This window comes from Engraulis encrasicolus, chromosome 15 (genome assembly GCF_034702125.1).
Source record: "Engraulis encrasicolus isolate BLACKSEA-1 chromosome 15, IST_EnEncr_1.0, whole genome shotgun sequence".
Taxonomy (NCBI): domain Eukaryota; kingdom Metazoa; phylum Chordata; class Actinopteri; order Clupeiformes; family Engraulidae; genus Engraulis; species Engraulis encrasicolus.
The window spans coordinates 11,634,683-11,651,105 of NC_085871.1; the positions used below are offsets into that span (position 1 = coordinate 11,634,683).

Sequence of the window (16,423 nt, forward strand, 5' to 3'; positions counted from 1 at the left end):
CACAGTGTCGCATGTGCCTTAGCTGAGTGGCACATAGAAGCCAGGACAAGTGGCCAGTAAAGTGTCCCTTAGTGTCCATAGTCTCTCTGCCTAGTACAGTGTCATTGTATTCCTTGGGGGCAAAGAAAGCAAAGAGAGATGGAGGGTAACACACGTCGCCAGCAGTGTCGCCCCCCCCCCCCAAAAAAAAAGTGTACAGAGTGTCACATGTGTCTGGGAATGAAGGTAAAATTTCAGTCTCTGTAATTTAAGGATGTTGTAAGATGGGAAAGTTTGTAGACTCACTGATTACCACAAAGGTCAGAGGGTGGTCATAAACAAATGGGCCAGGAAGATAAACACAAACAATGTCACTTTCTCATGGAAACCACAGATGTGAGGTGTCACTGTGACCTAATGACCCTTGAGAAGAAACAGACAACAACGATTTCCCTGTGGGAGGGGACAACCTGTATTTATGGGGAGCTGTTCTTTCAGAATGGCAGAGCTGTGTTGGTTTGAATACTGTATGTTTCTTAACAACAATCTCTCTGGTACCGTTATTAAAAATCTTACCAATTGAGTTGCTTTTCGCTGGTATCATTTTTTTTTACTACACCGGCAGCCTGCCATCAATTGGAATAGCAGGCCCTACAGACGTATTTCTCCTTTGAAGTGCTTACCAATAGTTAATCTTGTTTGCATTAGATAAGACTGTGGAATGTTAGACATTCTGACCCGGAAATGAGCCGGTTTCTCTGTAATAGAAACTGAAACTACTACTGGGTAAATATAAAGGAAACGGCGGTTGCCAGCTTTCTAGCAGTAGGCCTACCATCATCAGCTGATCACCATGGCTGAGCAGCTTTCTCTCTCAGAAGTAAACCTTACCTGCCCGATCTGCTGTGACATCTTCACGACTCCAGTAGCACTGAAGTGCAGTCACAGTTTCTGCCAGGAGTGTTTACAGACGTACTGGAAGGACCTGAAGGTTTTGCTGTGTCCCGTGTGCAGGAAAGAATGTTTGACTGATGAACCCACGCCGAGTTTGGCCTTCAAGAGCCTCTGTGAGTCTTTCAAGCGTGTGAATCAAGCCTCTGGACAGAATCAAGACTTTGGCATCTGCTCACTGCATGGAGAAAAATGTAAGCTGTTTTGTCACGAGGAGAAACAGCTTATTTGTGTCGTTTGTCAAGTTTCCAAGCAACATGAACATCACAAATGCTCCCCTGTTCAGGAGGCAGCAGAGGATCTGAAGGTAAGCTAAATTTTTTTACACCATTCTATATTTATTTATTTTATTTTTTTAAATCCACATTTCAATGGTTATTCTTACCACTGAAATGTTTACTCATGTCTTACTTTCAGGTGAATCTAAAAACAGGGATTGAAACATTGGAGGAAAATCTGCTCGTGTTAACCAATGCAAAGAAACAGAATGAAGAGGATAGCAATGTTGTAAAGGTAGGCTTATGTTTTATCAAACTACAAAAATAGCATTAGACAAAATGATGAGACATTTTAAATGCAGATACAAATGCATTTGGTGGGAAGATGACAGTAAAGCCCTGTGCGAGGAATCTCCACAAAGACATTCTGAAATCCTCCCCCATATTTTTATGCCACCCTGGAAAAAAAAGACAGGAAAAGCTCTACCAAAGCTTTCTTCCGACACATCCTGGCTGGGTGTACTGACCATGTGTGACCAAGTGGGCAGTCATGGGTGAGCGGTTAGGGCGTCAGACTTGCATCCCAGAGGTTGCCGGTTCGACTCCCGACCCGCCAGGTTGGTGGGGGGAGTAATCAACCAGTGCTCTCCCCCATCCTCCTCCATGACTGAGGTACCCTGAGCATGGTACCGTCCCACCGCACTGCTCCCCATGGGGCGCCACTGAGGGCTGCCCCCTTGCACGGGTGAGGCATAAAATGCAATTTCGTTGTGTGCAGTGTGCACTTGTGTGCTGTGGAGTGCTGTGTCACAATGACAATGGGAGTTGGAGTTTCCCAATGGGCTTTCACTTCACTTTCAAGTGCCTTCTGGTTCTGAGCCGGTTTAATAAAATATGTGGCAGGTTTTTTTTTTCCAGTAACACTTTATTTTAAGGTCTCAGAGTTTTAGTGTATCTACCTCATTTTAGTACAGAGAAATAAATTATGTAGACCCATTAATATGCAATGTTACGTACCAGTGTACTTACATCATGAAATTACTACTTTTAACACCCCTGTGCACATACTGTTCATTTGAACCTACCTATATTGTTGTGCTTTAGAACCACATTGAAGCTATGGAACAAGAAGTAAGGAATGAGTTCCGGAGATTCCACCAGTTTCTGCATGACAAGGAGGCTAAATGGATCACAAGTCTACGACAGCAACAAGAACAAAAGTGCTGTGTAGTGGACAAAACCATAGCCAAATTAGAACAGCAGATCACAAGTCTTTCAGAAACCATCAAAAAAATGAAGCAAGAATCAGAGGAGGAAGATGCTACATTCCTGAAGGTAGGCACAATAGAGAATTTAGAGTGTATTGCATGCAAAAGTTCTTAAACACTATTAGAGATTATTAAGCATACAATTAAATAGATTTTATAGGCCTATGGTTGGTAACTTCACACTCTTGGTTATGAAATCAGTTAACTCTACAGTATTTGATTACTGCCTTGATGAAATTGATAGTCTAACAAATTGATTTTTTTTTCAGAACTATAACAACAACTATGAAAGGTGAGAAATCCTGTTTCAATGATGTACATTTGATATTGTGTCGAAGTGTTATAGGCTACAAAGCTAATTATCTTTATATTATTTGTGTTACCTTCCACTATGCTATGTCATTTAACCCTGCAGGATTCAGACTAGTGCAGTGGATACTGTGGCCCCTGTACAAAAGCTCAGCTGTGAAGACATCACTCTCCCTGGATCTCTGTTTGCAGTGTGGGCAGAAATGCAGGATCTTATCCAAGAACGTATGTTGCTTTTGAATGTAATAAATAAACCTAGAAGGAAATCAAAATGTTTACCATGTAACCCTTTCATCCAATACCATAATGTGTTGCTCTTTAATTACTGCAAAATTGTTCAAAGCACAATGGTATGAATTCTTAATTAAGAAATTATGTTTGAAGAAATATATAGTAATTGAGCGATTCTTTTTTCCTTCAATAAAGCTCCAGTGACGCTGGACCCGCTGACAGCATCAAAGAGGCTTTTTGTCTCGCAGGACTGCACAACTGTCCAGTACACAACACAGAAGCTGTTGGTTCCAGACAACCCTGAGAGGTTTTATGTTGGAGTGATGGGTTCACAAGGCTTCAACTCAGGTGTGCACTGCTGGGATGTTGGAGTTGGTGATAGTGAGAAATGGACCATCGGGGTAGTGGAAGACACTGTGGATCGAAAGAAACTTCTCGTGATGGAACCTCAAGCTCGATTCTGGAGCATACGTCTCAGTGATGGTGTGTACAGGTTGGGTGTCCGAGCACAGACGGAGATCATTGTGAAAGAAGACCCATGGATTATTCGTGTGTGGCTGGACTATGATCAGGGGCGAATCAGATTCTGTGATCCACACAGAAACAACACCTTGTGCACTTACAGCTGCAAATTCAAAGAGAAAATATTTCCATACTTTTGTAGTGGAAGCACTGATTTCCCATTGACTCTCTTTCCTGGAAAAATGAAGTAGTATGCAACGACCCTGCTCATCACCACAAGGTGGTGGGTTGACTCGTAAGGCTGATGAGCAGGTTTGTTACATATGTATAGGCCTATACAGCTTATACAGTATACGGTACACCTTGTATTTACTTCCATTTGCTTGAGCTTGAGCTTGATGCTCAACGCAGGAACAAATTGTCTCCTGAGAAGACATAATGAAGGAAAGTTGTATTAAACACTTGGTAGTAGCCGATCATTGGGCTATTATTTATCTGTGTCACAATCTTTTCCGATGGGACAGAGCTAGTGCTTACAATTAGGCCTAAATAGCCTATACATTCATCTGAAACAATATATGCACGTCTGTAGGATAAGTTAGCTATATTACCTAAGAGAAAAAGCAGACTGTGAAATTTGACTTTTTTGAGTTTGTATTATTTTGACATTATATATAGACTACATGTGCCTGCGTAGCTGTCTTTCCTTTCACAGAGCTCATTAATGGAGGCGTCTGCATTCAGCACAACCCTGTTTAAATATGTACTATTGTAAGATGTACTTTATTGTAAATGTCTTTGTACTTGTGTATGACTAACTCAATAAATCAAATGGGCCCATGTATTTCAGATAAGACATCTGGAGGTCATTTTTCCTTCCAATTGGGGACAAAATAAGGACATTCACCTCTATTTCATTATGACTTGGTGCATGGCACATAGGCCTACAACTGGATGTTTTAAAGGGACAGTTTGGTCAATTTCAACATGCAGTTGTATTGCTCACGCTACCCTGGACTTGTCAGTACCTGGTGATGCCACATTTTTCGGCTCAGTCCTTTCCGAGATATGAGCAATTCTAATGGGGGCAGCGTTTGTTTACATTTTAAAAAAATGAAACATAGGCCAACTCCAAATATTTTCCCAAAAGGTACTGCTGTTTGCTAGTTGTCTGCTTATGTTTTATAACCTTTTGGATGTTTTTGGGAATAAATAAAAATGTTTTTTTGAAATGTAAACAAAGAGCTGCCCCCATTACAATGACCAGGATCTCGGAAACGGTTGAAGAAGAAGAAAAAAAAATCTCAGGCACTGACAAGTCCAGGGTAGTGTGAGCATTACAACTGCATGTTGAAATTGACCAAACTGTCCCTTTAAAGTGTTTATTATTATCATTATTATTATTATTATTATTAGGCCTACTAGTAGGTTAGAAAATAGGCAATCTGTTAGTAGGCCTAGGCCTATGTTGTTAAAAGGCCTGTAGGCCTGTAGTTGTTAAAAGTGCAATTTTAAGACAATATGTGAGGAAGGGATGCCAATATTAGAGGAGGATGATTTTTGACCATTTTCATTCAGGGGGATGATTTTAGTCAAGATGGCACAACAAACCCCCCCCCCCCCCTAACTTGTGAGGGGAGCAGGCTATTATAGGCCTTTATTATATGGTTGTGACGTCATCGGTCGAATGCTCCATTCATTTCAACGGGGCTCCCCAACGTTCGCACGTCTGTTATTTTTCGATAACGGACGGGTTGGTCTATAACAGACCACTGTCAATGGCAACACGACTTTTCACTGCTAAAGCGACTTTTCAACAAGACTCTAATCAGCTGCTGTGATAGACAACACCTGTTGTCCTGGCTACCTAGCTGTTAGCGGTGTTCCACAACGGCGCAGCAAATCTTTTGACATTAAAACTATAATAGCCTAGACTTCACATTAAATAGGCCTAAAGAAATGTCCCCGCCATGTGTGAATCATGTAAGTATATCCATATAATAAGCGGGTTAACTTTCGGCGAGTCGGTCGCTTTGTGGAATAGCAGCACTTCAGAGAGAACAAGACCCCTCCGCTCCGCGTCGGGGTCTAAAGATTCTCTCTGTCGTGCTGCTATTCCACGGTAGCGACCTTCTCGCCGAACGTTAACCCTTACATAATGACCAGAGTTCACAAATGTAATTACAACACTAGTGGTATGGTATGACATGGATTCAACTTCGTAATATTATACTACTAGTAACGTAATTACATATGCAGAGTACTTGTACTTTTTACAACTGCTAACTAGAACAACTTTGAGTCAATATTTTGAAGACAAACTTTGGGAGGTCCCTTGCCTTGAACAGGAAACAGGAAGTTAGACAGGCGGACTTGGCGCATGACGTTTTTGTAAACACAGTGAACGCTCAGACGGGAGACAGAGGTAAGCGAAAGCCACAGCTAACTTATCCAGAAAAGTACTAAATGCCAGACGAAAAGTGTGTATTGAGCGAACACCATGAATTGTGAAGTAATTAAGAGAACAGGTACTGCCTTTTAAGTAAAAAATGACGTTGCACGCCTCGCCCGATCGATTGATGGCAGTTACTTAGCATAGTTCTGTTGATTGAGTGCAGACATTAACCTCGGCTTGGCCTCGTCTATCTATTCCCAGAACAGAATCGCCGTGCCTAAATATTATAATGGCAACCAGACTTCCCTTGTCAGAAGAGGACCTGAGCTGCCCGATATGCTGTGACATTTTCAGAGACCCTGTAGTGTTGAAGTGCAGCCACAGTTTCTGTAACCCGTGCCTGCATCAGTACTGGGACCAGAAACACGCACCTAGAAATTGTCCTCTCTGTCGCACGGAGTCCGTGGACGAACCTGTGGCCAGCCTCACCCTGAAAAACCTTTGCGACTCGTTGATCGAAGAAGGCATCTCCATGCCACCGGCTTCCCGAGAAGAGTGTGAACCGGGGGAGCTATGTCAGCATCACGGCGAGCGACTGAAACTTTTCTGCCTGCTCGACCGAGAGCCTATTTGCGTGGTCTGTCACACCTCCCGAAAACACAAGAACCACGAGTGCTGCCCTGTGGAAGAAGCCGTAATTGACGTTAAAGTATGGGAAATGTTATTTTATTATTTTTTGTTATAACCATTATAATCGTCATAGAGCTATGTATTCTTTTGTGTGACATGTCTGTTTCTGGCTTTCAGGAGGAAATGAAGTGTGCTCTGAACACACTTCAAGAAAAGTGGGACGTGTTTGACAAAATGAAAAGTAGCTTTGAAAGCACAGTCGACCACATAAAGGTTAGTTGCCTCGGTGTTAGATAACAAATTTTAGTATGAAAAAAACAACAACATACATTTACAGAAGGCCTACCATGCTCGCTACATCTATTTTTTGTTTAGGCCCAAGCCCAGCAAACTGCCACGACCATCCAGGACGAATTCGAAAAACTCCATCACTTTCTGCGCGTGGAAGAAGCGGCGCGTCTTGCCGCGCTGAAGAGAGAAGAGGACAGGAAGACCCAGCAGATGAACGAGAAGGTGCAGGAGGTGGCCAACAGCATGGACGCCCTCGCGGAGACCATCAAGGCCATCGAAGAGGGCATGGAGATGGAAAACCTCGCAATCCTCCACGTAAGTAAACAAGCTCGCTTTTGGATGGCCTACAGCAGTGAAAAGTAGGTCACCTCACATTTGAATGTGAACCTCCTCACATTCTCTTTTTCACTTGTTAATCTTTTGCTCTGTTCTCCAGAAATGCAAGAAAACACTACTAAGGTACAGTATGTGTGTGAGCATGTATGTGTCTGCATGTTTTTGGAAATTCATCTTAAGGATGTTACTTGGTGATGGCCTTGTTTTAACTCAACCAACCACTATATTTTAGGGCCCAGTGCACCTTTCCGGAGCCCACTATGAACCCAGGAGCACTCATCAACGTGGCCCGCTATCTCGGCTCGCTGAAGTTCAGGGTGTGGGAGAAGATGCTTGGTGTAGTCAAATACAGTGAGTATCAGAAAAATCACAGGACACAAGTGCGCTGCTGACATCCTTACATTTATTGTTGGTAATGGTGGCCATAGTAGGCCTATACCAAAGATTGTCTAAAAAAAGATAAATCAAACCACGCCTACACAATGCAAAGGAGTGTGCTCAAGTTCGGTCTCCTAAGGGCCGATGTCCCCTCCTCCTCCTCCTCCTTCTCTTTTTGTGGTGTTGGTAGCGGCTTGCTACCGGCATCTACAGCACTAAGGGAACTCACTTTATTTTCAACCTCCACCGGTCTCCTAAAGGGGCGTGGATCCCGAAAAAGCGTGGGCTTGAATCGTCTTGATCTTTTCCACTGTCTCCGCCTACGCTTATTTGGGGCAGCAGTAGGTGATTTGAGAAGGCAGATATGATGGATTCCAATATGCGGACTCCCGTCCTCCCTTGCTCACTTGCCTGCTTGAGACCTCATGGTGATGTCACTGACGACAAAAAAATAACTCAATATCTTGCAAAAGCACAATTCGAATGTAATGTTCTCATTTGCAATTGGGATGATGGCTGACAGCTGGGAAAAGTTGTTTTCTCTACGGAGGCGGGGCCAGGAGTCGGTACGGAGACAGGGCCAGGAGTCGCCTCCATGGAGAAAACGGGCTCGTTCGTGACGAAGCAGTGCTTCTAACCACAATGCATCAAACTGGCAAAGTGCGCATGTCCACTGCCTAGCAAAAACAGCACTGCTTCGTCACGAACGAGCCTAATAATTCATTCAGTGACCCTTCACCCCAACATGGCCGCTCCATGGCTCTCTGGGTGGATTCCAATATGCAGACTCCCGTCCTTTGTTGCTCACCTGCCTCCTTGTGGCCTCGTGATGATGTCACCGACAACAGAATTATGTTTCAATATCTTGCAAAAGCTCAATTCTAATGTAATATTCTCATTTGCAAACGGGATAGTGAATGAAGATTAGTCCCACAAAATTTGTTGCGGCTAAGCTGACGGCGGGGAAACTTAAATGTTTTCTCCATGGAGGCGGGGCGTCAGCGAAACACGAAGCCACAAGCACAGACCGAGGACCGGAGTCCACATATTGGAATCCACCTATTGTCATCTTTTTCCGTATATAAAACTAACCCAGCAAGAGGGATCAAAACATGTGCGGTCCAGGATTTGGGCCCCACATGGAGCGAGGGCTCCATGTTGTTGCCGTGCTCCCAATACCAGTGACTTCACGAAGGTAGATTGGTAGAGTACAGACACACACACACCTATCATCCCCAGTCAGCCCCCAACACAGCCGCCCCGTAGCTCACCTCTGACTTCCTCTTATTTTCTTTTCCGCGTTGTTCCTTTTTCTTGTGCATTTCGCGAACAGTCCTGTATGACTTTCATTAGCTCACAATTACTCCAATTACTTACAATTAGTACCTCTCCACCCCACCTCACCTTGCTCTCCCCCCATCATTAGCTCCAGTCACCCTTGACCCCAACACGGCAGCCCCGTGGCTCATCCTGTCCGACAATCTGACCAGCGTGCGGGACGGTGATGCCCGGCAGCCGCTACCCGACAACCCGGAGCGCTTCTGTCCGGACACGGCGGTGCTGGGCTCGGAGGGCTTCAGCTCGGGACGGCACTGCTGGGAAGTGGAGGTCGGGGAGAACACCGCCTGGGTGCTGGGCGTCGCCAAGGAGTGGGTGCAGCGCAAGGAGAAGGTAAGGATGTGTGTGTGTGTGTGTTCGTTATTTTAAGGGTTGGTGCTGGGCTTGGTCAAGGAGTGTGTGCCCAAGGAGACTGTGTGTGTGTGTGTGTGTGTGTGTGTGTGTGTGTGTGTGTGTGTATGTGTGTGTGTGTTAATGTGTGTATGTGTGTGTGCTTGTGTCTGTGTGTGTGCGTCAGTGAGAGTAAATAGAATGGAGGCCAAAATTCTATTTCATTGTTGAAGCCAAGTTGGAGCCAAGGTTGGACCCAAAAAGACCAAAAAATGGCCAAATCCCATTCATTCCTATGAGAGACATAAAACCCTGTATCTCCCTTAAATGCCACTCCAGGGGGATAATTTTTCGCTCAACTAGTAGGTCCCCTTGCTCTCCAACTTACCAGGGTGGTGATTTTTTTGTGGTGATGTTTTGTTTTAGAGAGATATTAAAAGTTAAATTGACCAATGAGCATCAGAACATGGTTTGATTGACCGTTAGAAGTCTTGTTGTTGTCCAATCAGCACCTGCGTTTGGCGTTGCTAAGGTGGAATGTAAGTTGGAATGTTCCCAAATCTGGCTTCAAAACGTTGAATGGCAAATAGCGTTGATTTGGCGTCCATTCTATTTACTGTCAATGGTTTACGTTCAATATATGTGGTTGGGTGCTTGACCAAAGAAGTGTTTGCTGTACAAGATGGTGTGTGAATGTTTAGCCAGTTGGCACACATTCTATTCTGTCTGGTGTGTGTGTCTGTCTGTGAGTGGGCCTCAGACCTACAGACATCTAATGGAAACTAATCCAATAGAAACTGATGCACCATACTGTATCTGGGTCAGTGACGTTCTAAGTGGTAGCACAGGTCAGGGTGGTGCAACCTCAGCTAATGCCACTATTGTATGGATTCATTGTTTTTTCTTTGTTTTTAGTAGATTATCTAAGAAGCATATTCATTCCCCACTCATCCCCACTCTCAAACAAATAAAGACATACTGGAACCCCCTTTCCACATCATAAATGAGTAGTGAAGCACACATTGGCACCCTAGCCAAGCTGACTTTGACTTGTTAACATTGTCTTAAGGAGTAAGCTGACAATGCCTTGATTTTGCCTTGAAGAGTCAGTTGTGCTGAAAGGTAGTAAGATGAATCGATACAACAAGTGCTGTTGTGCAACTTTTACTTGAGTAGGGCAGTTGTGGGCAAGCAGAGGGCATTCATGGTTAAGCAGTTTAGGGCATCAGGTTGCCGGTTCAAGTCCTGACCCGCCAGGTTGGTGGGGGGAATAATTAACAAGTGCTCTCCCTCATCCTCCATGACTGAGGTATTCTCTGAGCATGCTGCCATCCTGCCATTCTGCTTCCTTGGGGTGCCATTTGGACCGCCCCCTTGCATGGATAGGGCATAAATGCAATTTTGTTGTGTGTAGTGCAGTGTTAAGTTTTGTGTGTGTACTGTTTCCCAGATGGGGTTTCACTATACTATTTTTTCCCCCGTTAGGTTTCGTCGGTGCTGAAGAATGGCTACCTGTCGGTCTACTACTACCACAAGATGTACTTTGCGGGCACGTCCCCCCTGACCCGGCTCAACCTGAAGAAGCGGCCCCAGCGGGTGCGCGTGGTCCTGGACTACGATCGCGGCCGAGTGGCCTTCTCCGACGCGGCCGACGGCATGTCCATCTACACCTTCAAGCACAGCTTCGCCGAGAAGGTCTACCCTTACTTCTGGGTGGGCTGCAAACTTTGCCCCCTTAAGATCGAGCCCAGGGAGCTGTGCGTGACCTCCGCCGATCACATGTGATGTGGTGGGCTGCGTACAGTAGCTGGTGGAAAAACTAAACTGACACAGTAAAAGTCCTACTTAAGTTTTTCTTCTGCCTTCTACTCTGGGCCCGCCCATGAAATTGCTTTTTTTCCCCCACATTGGCTAATCAATATGCCAAATGACTGGCAATGATTGCCACCGCACGACCACGGGTGGAGCATTCAGAGGGGAAAACACTAGGCTCGTTCGTGACAAAGCAGTGCTGTTTTTGCTAGGCAGCGAGCATGCACACTTTGACAGTTTGATGCATTGTGATTAGTAAATTCTAAGCACAGTGCATCAAACTGTCACAGTGCAAATGCTCGCTGCTTAGCAAAAGCAGCACTGCTTCGTCATGAACGAGCCTATTGCAGTTTAATGGGCGGGCCAGAGGAGCCGACTGGGTGAATACTGTCAACACAGGTGATTTCACTAACTAGCTCATCAACCTGACTGAGGGGATGTGGTAATTACTAGGATCAGCTGGTTCATTGAATTGGCTGGAGCAAAAATGTGGCAGGGTTTTTCCCCACCTCTGCTTTGCCGAGTTACCAAGCGGCAGCAGTGTCGATGCCGGGTTGAGAAATGTAAAACCCCTGCCACAAATTTGATCCAACCAGCTCTGAATCAGGTGACCGTAATGAGTACTCAAGACAGGTAGATCAGTTTACTCTGTGAAGTCACCTATGTTTTAACAGGCCCATGTGTGACAGGCCCGGCTGCATTAGTGCTGCAGGGGGCTGCTGGTTGGAGTGGTTTGAAATTGCCTGGCTGGCTGGCTGTCTGCCTAAAGGTGCACTGTGTAACTCAGTTGTAGGCCGTGATTGGCAACCTGGATTCAATGGTTTATACAATCCAGCGTCATTTGGAATATGTGGCAGCAGAATGTAACCAACAAAGAATCCAGGTTGCCCATCACTGATTGTAGATGTTGGTTATCAAATCTTCGCTGGTTGCTTATGATCATGAGATCTGAGTAGTACTATACAGTTTACCACCAGTATTCATTTCAAACATTCCTATAAGCTTTAAATTTCACATTTTTCCGTCAAGTCAAGGTCCAAGTCATATTCATATTGAAATATGATATCTTAATCAGGGAAATACACGGTTCTGAATTGATCATTTGTCACTTGGTCACGGCGTAACTCAAAACAGCTTTTGGTGCCGCACTGTCCCTTCTTGGCCCTGCCAAATTTGAAAAAAAAAAATTGGAGAGGAAATCTAAGGTGCTGTTTCCACGTAGCAGGATATTTTTTTAGCAGGGTATTTTTTTCTCCTGCTAGGTGTAAACGCAACATGTGGATAAAAAAAATCCTCCATTGTAACAAATGTGTTTCAGCCCCCTAAACAGGATATTTTTTTCTCCTGCTTTTTTTCCTGGATTTTTATATATCTGCTACGTGGAAACGGAAGGCCAAAACCTATGCAAAACCAATGCAGCCAGGAGAAAAAAATATCCACATATATAAATATCCAGCTACGTGGAAACAGCACCTAATTCATGGGACTTTTTTATAGCAATGCGTGGCGCTCTCTCCAATGGGACCGTACCTATGTTCACGGGGTCCTATGTTCCCCTGTCTTTGTATGGGACTGGGGAACTTAGGACCCTTTTTCTAAAAAAGGGTTCTATGTTCCCCGCATTGTATGTTTCCGAGTTGTAAATTTGTGCCCTGACCAAAACTATCCCTAAACCTAACCTGTCAGAGGTGCAACAACAACCTACGCTTTGCCATTCGTCAGTCTACTTGGAAGCAGCGGGGAACAAAGAACCCTTTTCTAAAAAAAGGGTCCCAAGTTCCCCATTTGCGGGGAACATAGGACCCAGGGAACATAGGGATGAACCCGCTCCAATATCCTAACTCTTGTCCTCTTCAAGTGCTTGTGGCCTTGTGATGATGTCACAAGACGTCATTGATGACAGAAATTTCAACGACGCCCATTCAGGACGAAATACCCTAAAAAATACCCTAGAGTTTCGCTTTCCCTTCTGTGGGTAGACCTGTGCTCTTCAGTCAATGCAAATCAACATGCCCACCTTTGTTAAAAAATGGCCCAAAACTATGTACCGGTAACCTAAATATGAAGTGTGTAGCTAAATAATCATATGAGCCGATAAAATACATTTTAAAATCTGTTTATATCAGTTATGGTAGTGTCAATGGAAATGTTAAAAGACATTTTTTATATACTGTAAGTGAAAATCCATTAATTTATATTGCTCGGGTCTACCTACAATGGCTTCCAGGACTGCCATGAATAAGGGGGCAGGGTCACCTCTAGTCTAAAGTTCTACTGCTATGTTTTGACTTCTCAGGCCCCATGAGCCATGCGGAGGGGGCAGAGACTTCTGCACCCCATTTCAAGTCCAGAACACCTTGTGCTGAGCCAGCCAAGCAGGCAGCTTTCACGTTAGACTAATAATATTAATCAAAAGCCATAAGTGCGCTTTTTAACATGTAATGCCTTAAGACACTTTAAACATGTATGGAAAAGTTTTTTCCCCTTCATTCTGTTTACAGATTTTACTGCCTATCTTTATATTTGTTTTTGACTGTCTTTTACCAAAGAAATTACAATTTCAATCTATTAAATGTCACTGTGTACAGCTTGAGTCAATAAATCTGTATGCAGTGTTGCATGCACATGTACCTTCACAAGTTTCAGGAGTTTGACTTTGTGATCTGTATATGGGGGTGTATGTGAGAATGTAACTTTTCCAGAATTGATGCAGTCCCCTCACAAATGTCTTTTTTATATATTTACCAACACCATCAATTTTTAAGCACAAGTAGAAAATTTGACTTCATACACCAAGAGGTGGATCTTTGAGTTTCCTGTAATGTACATCTTGGGCTGCAAAACTTTATGCGCAGTATTTTGGTCAGACTAGTAAATATTAGTTCATTATTTTGTAAATATTCATGAAAAAAGCACATTTGTGAATGGGCAGCATACATTCTGAAAATCAACTAAAATGACATATTCACACAGAGCAAAGTGTTGATCTGTGCCCAACGACAAGAAAAGATGCTTCATACTTCATGCAGCAGTGTTGTATTTTAAAAACAGACAGATTAGACAGACAGGGCTTACACAACACATAATTAATTATACTATATACAAATGACTGTAAAACAATAACATCTTTCAAAAATATAATACAAGTCAAGCCTTCATGATAAGGCTGATTTGTTCCTCCCCTGCTGGTCAAGATATAATAGGATTATTCCTCTGAATTGTTAATTTGTGCAAATTCCATTTGTTTTCCCGACAGTTCATTTAATTGGAATAAAATAAGCACTCCTCTGATATCCAGTATACAATTGGCTAGTGAGATGTGGCTCAACACAATCAAAAACAACACAACACTGACAAAACCGAAAAACTTCTTCAACCCACAAACACATATCCAGCAGAGCCTTTTTTGGTCTTGTGCATCGATTTACACCCTCAACTCATTTTGTTACTTGCCGTTATGGAACTCAACTTTCAAGACGTGGCGAGAGCACACGTTATCTCCTTTAAAAAATATATACATTATACTCTAAAGTATAAAATATACAGTATACTCTTCTAAATCCATTCCTGCACTCGACCATGCAGTCAATATTAAGACACTGATGCAAAACGAAACAAATGTTCTCAACATTAAGGCAACAATCATATGTCTCTCTGTGGTGTCTCTCTTGGTGAAAGAACCACTTCTCTCTTTTTTTCTCTCATGTTTTTTTTTTTTTTTTGGAGGGGAGATGTCTGTACAGACTTTCATAAAATCGTCCAGATGTGAGCACACTTTCCCTGTCAAGGTAAGCAGTCTAAGAACAAGAAAAAGAAACTGTAAGTGATCTTGAAATGCCATTATCTTTTTTTCTTATGTAACACACAGCTAATAGAAAAAAACAATAATAAAAAAAAAGATTTTTTTGTCAAGTACAATGCTGACACAGTGGACGCTACAAGTGTAGTTTCTTGCTGCCTAGATCATTGGTGTACAAATCATTCTTAAGTATTTATGATTAATGATAATTATCAAATTTGTTTCTGACATATTTGTGGTCTACAGGGAAATGTCAAGTTAGCCGCATCTGTTCACCTTGCCTGTAAAATAACCAATGGGATCCATCAAAAACAGAAAAAGAAAAAAAGCAAGTGCATGCTGGTAAACAAGGAAACCTCACAACTCCACTTAAAGTTCACTATGACAGATGAGCACAACAACAAAACAGAATTGCCTCAAGCGAAAAAAAAAGGGGGGTGCTCAAGAAACGTCAGTCACATGTATTTGCCTGCTGAGTCCATGTCAATGTGCAGTGAACTGCATGTCAAAGGTTTCTTTGAGAAAAACGTTCTCTTCGGCCTGATAGAATTAAGCGGTGATCAGTAAACACACACACAGAACACAGTGCCTCCCCAGATGACTTTCCTGGTGGTGCAAAATCACTCCGCAATTGCCTCAACTAAGAATGACACAGTTCTGTGTTTACAAAAACAACCGCAAGGTTTTACTGATGACAAAGTGGTGACATGATGTCCATCCCCAACAACAAGTCACTTACACAATTAACAACCAATTCTATTCAGCGCTGGTGGTCTTAAGAGTGTTGAGAGAGGTTTTTTAAAAGGCAGAAGAGAATGCACACACACAACAAACAACCTAGAACAACATCCATATTTTAAATCCAAGTTTACAAAAAGTCATGATTTCAATACGATTTAAAACATCAAAATTGACATGTCTGTTAGAGACCACTGCATTTGAGTAAAGCCCAGTTCATTGTCCATTTTTCCCTTACAGTGGATTAAATCAGTCAGTGAGTGGCAGGCAGTCTATGAGTGACGGCTCTGGTTGCTCAGGGACGGACACAGCTACTGTTCCCTTTCCTTACACTCGCCGACTGTTTGCGAGTGGAATAATAATTATAATTATAATAATTACAAGAAAAGAAAAAGAAATGTTAAAAATCAGCCACCCACTTCAAAGGCGGCAAACAACAAACACAGAAAAAATATTAAGGATAATTAGATTTACCCACACATTTACACAGAGGCACACTGAAAAAAGGCATCACAAAAGGATGGGGGTTTCCTCTCGAAGAGACTTGTTATATTTTCTTTTTTTTCCTGTGAATATTAAAGTGATCCAGTGATTTAAACGTCTGGTGGTCCTGCTGACTGTATGCAAGATGTACAGTACTGTATGCAAGGTGATGTGTAGAGAAAGGGGGCTCCATGTCTTCTGTTGAGGAGGGAAGTGGGGTGGTATAGTAGTGTCTGCGTGCCTGCTCACCGCTAGACAAGGCAGTGTGGAAGATCTCATCGTAGCAGTGATGACCAGGGAGGTGAGTGTTTTACACACACATGCACACACATAAAAACTGTCCTGAGGGAGAGGAAAGGAGGGGATTTCACGTCTTAATGCTGGATGTTGTTGTGCTAGCAAAAGACATGACTGTGTGTGACTACATGTTTGTGTGTGTGTGTGTGCGTGTATGTTGCCGGTGTGTGTGTGTGTG

General features: G+C 43.2%; 3 protein-coding genes across 4 annotated transcripts in view; 2 read left to right on the forward strand and 1 right to left on the reverse strand.

Moving 5' to 3' along the window:
- Positions 1–754: 754 nt before the first annotated feature.
- LOC134464449 (E3 ubiquitin-protein ligase TRIM39-like) lies at positions 755–4,250 on the forward strand. Its single transcript, XM_063217893.1, has 6 exons — positions 755–1,237; positions 1,348–1,443; positions 2,253–2,483; positions 2,686–2,708; positions 2,832–2,950; positions 3,152–4,250. The coding sequence occupies exons 1-6, from the start codon at positions 833–835 to the stop codon at positions 3,667–3,669; spliced, it is 1,392 nt and encodes a 463-aa protein (XP_063073963.1). The 5' UTR covers positions 755–832; the 3' UTR covers positions 3,670–4,250.
- A 1,544-nt stretch (positions 4,251–5,794) lies between these two features.
- LOC134464450 (zinc-binding protein A33-like) lies at positions 5,795–10,919 on the forward strand. Of its 2 annotated transcripts, none has more exons than XM_063217894.1 (8): positions 5,795–5,843; positions 6,075–6,522; positions 6,621–6,716; positions 6,819–7,049; positions 7,171–7,193; positions 7,303–7,421; positions 8,875–9,119; positions 10,602–10,919. In XM_063217894.1, the coding sequence occupies exons 2-8, from the start codon at positions 6,103–6,105 to the stop codon at positions 10,899–10,901; spliced, it is 1,434 nt and encodes a 477-aa protein (XP_063073964.1). In that variant the 5' UTR covers positions 5,795–5,843; positions 6,075–6,102; the 3' UTR covers positions 10,902–10,919. The 2 variants fall into 2 exon arrangements, with proteins under 2 accessions (XP_063073964.1, XP_063073965.1); XM_063217895.1 differs by having other exon boundaries at positions 5,810–5,843; positions 6,080–6,522.
- A 3,028-nt stretch (positions 10,920–13,947) lies between these two features.
- Positions 13,948–16,423, reverse strand: part of tulp3 (TUB like protein 3) — a 45,755-nt gene continuing 43,279 nt past the window's right edge. The window contains exon 15 of the mRNA XM_063217047.1: positions 13,948–16,381. The gene's annotated coding sequence lies outside the window, so the exon portion shown is untranslated. The remainder of the gene's footprint in view (positions 16,382–16,423) is intronic.

What these genes read in the sequence shown, in the direction of transcription:
- LOC134464449 (XM_063217893.1), top strand. Translation starts at nt 833, where the DNA reads ATGGCTGAGCAGCTTTCTCTCTCAGAAGTAAACCTTACCTGCCCGATC. An exon ending in AGGCAGCAGAGGATCTGAAG is followed by an intron (nt 1,238 to 1,347) that starts GTAAGCTAAATT and finishes TCTTACTTTCAG; the next exon opens with GTGAATCTAAAAACAGGGAT. An exon ending in TATAACAACAACTATGAAAG is followed by an intron (nt 2,709 to 2,831) that starts GTGAGAAATCCT and finishes TTAACCCTGCAG; the next exon opens with GATTCAGACTAGTGCAGTGG.
- LOC134464450 (XM_063217894.1), top strand. Translation starts at nt 6,103, where the DNA reads ATGGCAACCAGACTTCCCTTGTCAGAAGAGGACCTGAGCTGCCCGATA. An exon ending in TGCAAGAAAACACTACTAAG is followed by an intron (nt 7,194 to 7,302) that starts GTACAGTATGTG and finishes ACTATATTTTAG; the next exon opens with GGCCCAGTGCACCTTTCCGG. An exon ending in GCTTGGTGTAGTCAAATACA is followed by an intron (nt 7,422 to 8,874) that starts GTGAGTATCAGA and finishes CCCCATCATTAG; the next exon opens with CTCCAGTCACCCTTGACCCC.